At 40.1% G+C, this 8792-nt stretch overlaps 1 protein-coding gene across 4 annotated transcripts in view; it reads left to right on the top strand.

Moving 5' to 3' along the window:
• The window catches only part of grid2 (glutamate receptor, ionotropic, delta 2), a 503599-nt gene that overhangs the window by 333579 nt on the left and 161228 nt on the right, over positions 1–8792 (top strand). For all 4 annotated transcript variants that reach the window (XR_004331939.1, XM_032515604.1, XM_032515605.1 and 1 more), the window contains exon 7: positions 1654–1815. Coding sequence is in view for 3 of the 4 variants with exons in the window: in XM_032515604.1 (XP_032371495.1) it covers positions 1654–1815 (162 nt within the window). In the remaining variant the exon portion in view is untranslated. The remainder of the gene's footprint in view (positions 1–1653; positions 1816–8792) is intronic.

The following is an 8792-nucleotide window of genomic DNA, read 5'->3' as shown; positions in this document are numbered from 1 at the left end:
GTGTTTCCCTTGAGTGTCTGTATGTTTCCTGTTTTATTTTGATAGTCTGGTTTTCTGTGTTGTCTTGTTTTTAGTTTTACTTCCTGTGTTTTCATGCTCCTGTGATTACTTGAGCTCTCCCACTGTTTCCCAGTCCTTGTGTCACCTGCCTTTTGTTATCTCATTACCCGGTGTATTACCCACGTCTCTTGTCAGATCCTATTACATATAACACATAACATTATATATACATATTTTGTTTGCCTGTTCCTGCCTTTGTGGATTCAAGTCAGTGTTTTCCATGTTTGCCTCTTCCCTGGGACCCATCGTCCCCTCGTGACTTCTTTCCAGTCTCTGTGTTCTACTTGTTGTTTTTTTCTTTTCGATTTTTGGGTGTTGGTATTTTTGTTTTTTGACTTTGTGTTTCCTCGAGTCGCTGGGTTTTGCCATTGGGATTCATGTGTTGGTTTGGACTCTTTTTGTTAATAATAAATCTTCAACATAACACTCTCCTGCCTGCCTGCCTCCTCTGCGTTTTGGTCCTCGCTTCATTGAACTGTCACAGTAACCACAACGCTGACATTTGTTTTTTGGCTTTGTAAATACTGTATAACATCTGCATCAGTGGTTGCTGTTTCTGGAAACCTGAACAGAGTGGAAAGGCCAAACCAAATTAGAAAATAATATTTTACCTGCCAAAGCTGAAGTGACTTCTTGATAACAGGGATTTTCATACTCACATAATGACCTTACTCCAGTCAAGTCCATGGGGAGAAGATGTTAACAATTGCCGTAGGGTTTTGTTGGTTGTTTTTTTTTGGGGGGGGGGGGGGGGGGTAAATTGGAAAAAAGCAAATATGCATGTTTGTTTCTATGGCAAATGTGCAGAATAAGCTTTATCAACATTAACAGAAATTTTGAGCTTTATTTTCATGTGTGTCTGTGTGTAACCTCATCCATAATGTGTTATATATACTGATATATATACTTTACAATTGATTTACCATTTCTAAATTAAGTATTACATCATTTACAAACCAGTTATTTACAAGTTGTTAATGATTCAAAAAAATCCTTAATAAAGTGTCTTTCAATCTCATTTGTAAATACTGTGTGAGGCATAGATAGTTCTTACTTCAGAGGAGGTCACACAAATACTTAAATAACAACTAGTAAATGCTTTCTAACTAACTGAATTAACCATGAATTACATGAATTACTAACTGGCCTAGTGCATGTTTAAATCATTATGTGTAAATACATGTTCATCTAAGTTGTTTGTTGATCATTTACTTACACTTTCTTAATGATATTGTGAACCACTGACTTCTCCTAAGTAACTGTTTATTATTCATGTCAAACCTAATTCAGAAATGGTGAATCCATCATTCATAAAGCATGAAAATACAATTATTAAACACATTATAGATGAGCTCATTAATCATGTATAATTGTTTAAGAATACCATACTGATGTGATAATGTTGGAACAATCCTTTATAAATGATGAATTAAGTATTCACTAATACTTAACTAATGCTTCATAGTGTGTAGTTTTTATAAGTGTTACCAGATTGGCACAGTTCAATACATACTATAAAATGCCTGCATTTATTCTGTAATTGTCTAATTTTCTTTCTGTCGCTATGCCTTTCTGTTATTTCTTTCTCTTTAGATTACCAACCGCTACATCTATGATACTGTGTTGCTGCTGGCCAACACCTTCCATAGAAAGCTGGAGGACAGGAAGTGGCACAGCATGGCCAGTCTGAGCTGCATCAGGAAGAACTCCAAACCGTGGCAGGGAGGCAAGAGCATGCTGGATACTGTCAAAAAGGTATGGGAATGCAGAAGAAAACACACACTGTTCCAATCTTGCAGGAAGATAGTCAACCACAGGGATATGGTTGCTTTGGCACACACACACACACAAACACAGACACACACACACACACACACACACACACATAATACGTGTATGAAATGTAGAACATGGGCTAAATTGTAAAGGTCTTATCAATAGAATTATCCAGATACTGTATGTATGAGTGCATGGACACATATGCACATTACAATACTTTTAGAGAACATACTGAAAAGGTAGGCCCACAGTTGTTCTCAGTTGGCAATATTTTATCTTTTATGTGTTTCCTTACTTTGTCAGCCTTATTTAACTAGTGACTGTAGTCATAAAACTGCCCCAATTATCTTCATGAAGACAAAATCACGGGCATAGCATGAACATGTACAAAAGACTAGATTCTCCATAATTATGGTCAATTAGATTGACAGAGCTTAGATACAACTTGTAGTATACAAACCTTTACCAACATCTCCATGGCTCATATAGTGTGTTCTCAAACATTTATCAGACAAAAAAGTAATTAGACTATGCCAATTCTGAACCAGCATACACTCACTACTGTGTTCAAACAGAGGTATGCAACAATGGGTCCTTTTGAAAAAATAAAAAAAAACATCCTCCCATTCCCTGATTTATATGTGTAGTTGATATCTCAATCACCCAAAGTCACCTGACTCTAATCTCAGTTTGTGGACTGTCCATCTGTTTCATCAGCCTCCTGCTGTGCCCCTCTGCTGTGTGATGCTTGTAGGTCAGCGCATGCTAGTTTGAAAATGGCTCATAAATACTTTGTTTTTAAAAAGAAAAATAAGTTATTCTCAATATATCTGCCAAAAATGAAAAAAAGCAGAAAGCCTTTTTTGTGTGAGTTTGGAGCTGAGGCTTTATTACCCTTGTTGAAAGAGAAAAGCATACCATAGTTCATCTCCTTCTAACCAAACCACAACAATATTCAAGTTGAATTTCAGATAGCTTCCTATTTTTAAATGTGTCTTGTGTATCTCATGTGGGAGCATGTATTTGCATTTCAAGACATTGTGCTCATTATCGGAAATTTGGGGGAGCAGGCCCACGAGTTCCTTAGTTAAGACACTCTAGTTGTACTGGGGAGAGCAGCATCTAGAAAGATGGCGCCAGTGTGTGTGGCCGGCCGTCCCTCGCTGTCAGATTTGTTTGTATTTTTACTGTTTGTGTCACTGTTTTTACAAAATATTGATTCTCTGCTGGTCTACGATCGCCAAACGCTGCTTGATCTCCGTTTCTCTGTGAGAACATGATCAAATACGATGAGAGTGGACAGAAACTTTTCTCCCGCCTTTGCTCTCAGAGATACGTCAATCTGATAATCCGCCGTCATTTCCCGGAGAAGCCGCTCCAAGCGCCGGGGAAAACGCAGCGGACAGCTGGTGAAGCTTAAAGCCTATCTGGCGTGCATCCTGGATCGGTCGGACTCCCCGTGGCTTTTGGCAGATTGCCGATCAATTTATTGTCGCAATGTTCTGGCGAGCCCTGGACCCTGCTGACACCTGGCTGGTACCTGTTGTCGGCACGGATGTGGAGGGCCAGCTTTCTGCCGATGTTCTCCTCGACCCGCAGAAGAGGCGTCAAACAGATATCTCGGTCGCTGAGTCGAGTACCTCGGACGGCCAGTCCGGCAACACAGGCCGCTCCTGTCAGAGCCGCCTTGGTCAATGTAGGTCGCTAGCGAATAAGACCTTCATCTCGAAGACTTCTTTACCTCTCATGATTTGGATTTCCTATTCGTGACTGAAACCTGGGAATGTTGGTGAGTGAGCGCTTTTTCCGAACTTACCGACTGAATGCGCTTATTTTAACCTCCGAGGACTACTGGTCGAGGAGGTGGACTTGCTATATCTCAAAGAAAAGTACAACTGCAGACAGCTGTCACTGGTCTCTCTCAAGTTTTGAAATAACCATGTTTGAATTAGGTCAGTCTCAGCTGGTATTATGTGCAGTCTATATCGCCTCCTAATATAATAGGATTTTATCAGTGACTTCTTGATTCCTGTCTGAAATCATGCCGAAATATGACCGGATTTTAATTGTAGGGGATATGAATATTCATGTATGTTGTCCTACAAATCCCTAGCAAAAGACTTTTAAGTCTTATCGATGCTTTTAACCTTACACAGTGTTGTTCTGGTCCGACACAGGTCCATGGGCACACATTGACCTGGTTCTGTCACATGGTGTACCTATTTGTAATCTAGACGTCACGAAGCTGTCTCTGATCACGCGCCTGTTTATTTGACTTTTCTCTTCCCCATCAACCCGTTAAGCAGTCGTTCCACCCCGTTAGGCAGGATATTCAAACCCACCACTGCTGCGCGGTTTTCTGGTGCTTTTAATTTGCTAGGAGGCTATGGGATCCTCTGCCTGTCAAAACACAGCAGAGTTAAACTCTTCTTTTTTGTCTACCTGCTGCAACATTCTGGACACCCTTGCCCCATTTAATCCATGTGTTCAAAATCTAAATCTGAACCTTGGATTAATGACTCAACTCGGGCTGCTAGACAACAGTGTAGGAAAGCTGAGCGCAATGGAAAAAGACATCTGCAGGTTTTTTATGACTTTTAGGAATTGCGCACTATCAGAGAATGTTAAGCTGAAAAGACAGTATCTCTCTGATTTTTCATATTGCCACAAACCTCATGTTCTTTTAACATTAACTCGGTTCTAAATCGCCCCATACCGTCTTCCATGTGGAATCCTCTGAGCCTGTAAAATTTCTCCACTTTGTGAAAAGGTTGGCCTCAATGAGCAAGCATCCTCACTCCTGCTTTTGACCCCTCCATCTCCATGAGTGTCCAGCTGTTTTCAGCCATTTGAATCTGTGTCCATCTCTACTCTCAAAAATATAGTTACACATTTGAACCCCTCAGTGTGTCCCACTGTATTGTCCCACCTCGCCTTTTTAAAGAGGTGTGGGACACTATTGGACCTAGCATCCAAGAAATTATAAACGTAGCTTACTCGGTTCTGTACCAGCCTTTTTTAAACAAGCAGTGGTGCAGCCACTCCTCAAAAAAACAAATTTAAATCTGCACTCTCAACATCGCCCTATCTCTAACTCCCTTTTCTCTCGATTGAAGAGAAAGCAGTTCTTACAGTTGCAATCGTTTTAGAACACATGGTGTTCGTGCCAGACCAGGTTAAGCCTTTCTAGCTGATGCTTAAGGTTTTAAGAATTTATATTAATCTGCACGAATGATTTTACGATTTTAACGTTATTATCTCGTAGATTAGATGCGATCTACGAGCAGCATTTGACACAGTTGACCAAGCACCTTATTTCGGCTCGCAGCATGGCGTGGGGATTAGGGGCACTGCTTGGGGTGGTTTAGGTTATATTGTCGAACAGAGATTTTAGATGCAGTTTGGTGGCTCTATTTCACCTTCGGTCCCCACAGTTGGAGTCACAGGGTCGATTCTCGGGCCAATTCTTTTTTCACTCTATCTGCTTCCTTGGATGTATCTTAAAAAGACCAACATCAGCTTCATCTTATGCAGATGACTCAAATCACCTGCCCATCAAAAGAAATGATGGTAGTTCTTTAGCAAGATTAGTTGAGCTGTTTAATGATATTAAAGCCTGTGGCTACATTTTTAAACTTTAACGAGAGTAAAACTGAGGTTAGGTTTTTAGACCCAGTGGGCCTCTGATGTGTCACAAATAGACCTGGGCATTTTTCAACCCTATGTTAAGTCTGTTGTAACAAACCTGGGTGTAAAAAGGATGTGATTTTAAAATGGAGAAGCAGACAATTCTGTTGTGTGAAAGCAAGTTTCTTCAACTGAGGCTTCTTACCAAGCTTAAGGCCTTTTTATCCTTCCAGAGCTTGAGAGGGTATACTGTTTTATTACAACACGCCTTGACTATGTAATGCTCTGTATGTAGGAGTTAGCAGGCCTCCCTCTCGACCTACAGCTGGTTCAAAACGCTGCCGCTCGTCTCCTTACTGGAACTCGTAAGCGAGATCACATCACCCTGTCCTTGCCTCTCTCCACTGGCTCCCAGTTACTTTAGGATTGATTTAAGATTTTATTGTTTTAAAGCCCTCCATGGCTAGCTCCAGTCTACTAAACTGATCTGTTGAAGCCACATGCTCCTCAAGATCTTTAAGGTCTGCAAACCAGTCTCTTCTTGTTGCCCTAAAACACGGCTGAAGGTAGAGGGGATGGGCTTTCTCAGCGCAGCCCCGAGACTTGGAATGAGCTGCCTCTACATGTCAAAATGGCCCCCGCCTTCCGGTTTTTAAATCGGACTTAAAACACATTTTTATTCCCTGGCTTTTAATACAGCATGAGAACTGTATGTTGTATTTGTCTGGTGTTGTATTCTGTCTATTTATGTTCCAGTTTATGTACAGCACTTTGGTCAACCAGGTTGTTTAAATGTGCTCTAGAATAAAGATTGATTGATTGATTGATGATTGACACAGCAAGATGCACTCACTGCTAAATTCCCTTAACTAAATTACCCTCCAGTGATAAAGCATCAAATAGAGGAGACATTCAAGGGTCCCATGACATGTTGCTCTTTGGATGCTCTTTTTATGACCTTGTGGTCCGCTAATATATACTGAAGTCTCTTTGTTAAACCTGTGTCCCATACTGATCTGAAGTCTCTTTTATATACAGTGGTCCATATCTGTCTGAAGTGTTTTATATAACCTTGTGGTCCCTAATACCATATGACAGTGTCTTATATAGACCTGTGGTCCCTAATATGTATCTGAAGTGTCTTTTATATAAACCTTAGTGGTCCCCTATCCACTTATCTGAAGTTCTTTATTAGAACCTTAGTGGTCCCCTAATACCAGTACTTGAAGTCCTTATAAGACAGTGGTCCAACAATATCTGAAGTACATAGCCTAGTGATCCTCTAACGTTATTTAATATTTAGACCTTAGTGGTCCCCTAATACCATATCTGAAGTCTCTTATATAGACTAGTGGTCCTAATACCATATCTGAAGTGTCTTAATAGACCTTAGTGGTCCCCTAATACTGTATTGAAGTCTCTTATATAGGCCTTAGTGGTCCCATAATACTGTATCTGAAGTGTCTTTATATAAACCTTAGTGGTCCCTAATTCCATATCTGAAGTCTCTTTTATATAGACCTTAGTGGCCCCTAATACCATATCTGAAGTGTCTTTATATAGACCTTAGTGGTCCCCTAATACTGTATCTGAAGTCTTTTATATAGCGCTTAGTGGTCCATAATACTGTATCTGAAGTGTCTTTTATATAAACCTAGTGGTCCCCTAATACCATATCTGAAGTCTCTTTATATAGACCTTAGTGCCCTAATACCATATCTGAAGTGTCTTTATATAGACCTTAGTGGTCCCCTAATAATGTATCTGAAGTTCTTTTATATAGACCTTAGTGGTCCCTAATATTCGATTAAGTCTCTTTTATAGACCTTAGGGTCCCCTAATACCATATCTGAAGTCTCTTTATATAGACCTTAGTGGTCCCTAATACTGTATCCGAAGTTCTTTTATATAGAACTAGTGGTCCCCTAATACATATCTGAAGTGTCTTATATAGACCTTAGGGTCCCTAATACATATCTGAAGTTCCTTTATATAGACTTATGGTCCCCTAATACCATATCTGAAGTGTCTTATTAGACCTTAGTGGTCCCCTAATACCTATATCTGAAGTCTCTTTTATATAGGCCTCTAGTGGCCCATAATACTGTATCTGAAGGTCTTATTATAAACCTTAGGGTCCCTAATACCATATCTGAGTCTCTTTATATAGACCTTAGTGGTCCCCTAATACATATCGAAGTGTCTTATATGACCTTAGTGGTCCCAATACTGTTCTGAAGTCTCTTTTATATAGACCTTAGTGGTCCCCTAATACTGTATCTGAAGTCTCTTTTATATAGACCTTAGTGGTCCCTAATACCATATCTGAAGTCTCTTTATATAGAACTAGTGGTCCCTAAATACGTATCCGAGTCTCTTTATATAGACCTTAGTGGTTCCTATACATGCTCGAAAGTCTCTTTCCCAAAATTCAGTCTTGGTGCAGAATTACAGCCACTAGAGGCAGTCCCACAATGAGCTTTCCTAAGGATGTGCCATTTCTGAGTCTGTAGCTATTGAGGAGGAAAGAGAGGTTTAAATAATGATTGAAACAGCTAAAAATAGCACTACCTTGCCGTCCATTTCCATCCGGCTGAATACACACTTTATTGGCTTTGAATTATGGTGTCAATTGCACACACACACAATACAAACTCAGTTTCTCTCACTCTTTTGGCTTTAAATGACTCACCTTTGTTGGCTATGGCCGCTGAACAGGCTACACGTTGTTACCGTAACAGCCGTTGCATGCTTGCCTGGTCCTCCAGTAACATTAGTAGCCAGGACCATTCGGGATCACTTCACTGGCTGTGTCTCATTTGTTTTTGCAAGTAACCAACTCGGGTACTCTAGCTAGATAATTTAATTTGTGTAGCTACACAAATGAAATGGCATAAAATGTCTGTTCCTAGTAGCTGTGCTACATTAACCTGAAGCTAATGCTGAGGACAAAATTAGCAAACTCTGTGTCCTTTTTCGGCTCTAAGCTGTCTCCGTCTTTCAAATACATCTCCAATATTGACCCGGGTTTGTTACATCTCCTTGCCACGCACCTGTTAGAAACATGCTGTTTTTTTAGGTCAGGTAGAATCTATCTCTGTTGATCCTGTTCGTTTGTTTGCTGCTTTCGAGGCTGTACTAACATTACAGCTGTAGCGTGCTGGCTTTACGTTTTTACAGGTATACAGTAGGGCTGCACGATTATGCCCAAAATGATAATCACGATAATTTTGATCAAAATTTTCATCGCGATTATTCTCACGATTATTTGTTGATTTTAACCAAAATAAATATTATCGTCACGTAGGCTATTTATAACTGCGAGA

The sequence above is a fragment of the Etheostoma spectabile genome, chromosome 5 (genome assembly GCF_008692095.1).
Source record: "Etheostoma spectabile isolate EspeVRDwgs_2016 chromosome 5, UIUC_Espe_1.0, whole genome shotgun sequence".
NCBI classification, from domain to species: Eukaryota; Metazoa; Chordata; class Actinopteri; order Perciformes; family Percidae; genus Etheostoma; species Etheostoma spectabile.
Note: the sequence above shows the minus strand (reverse complement) of the source record. Positions and strands in the feature narration are given on the sequence as shown.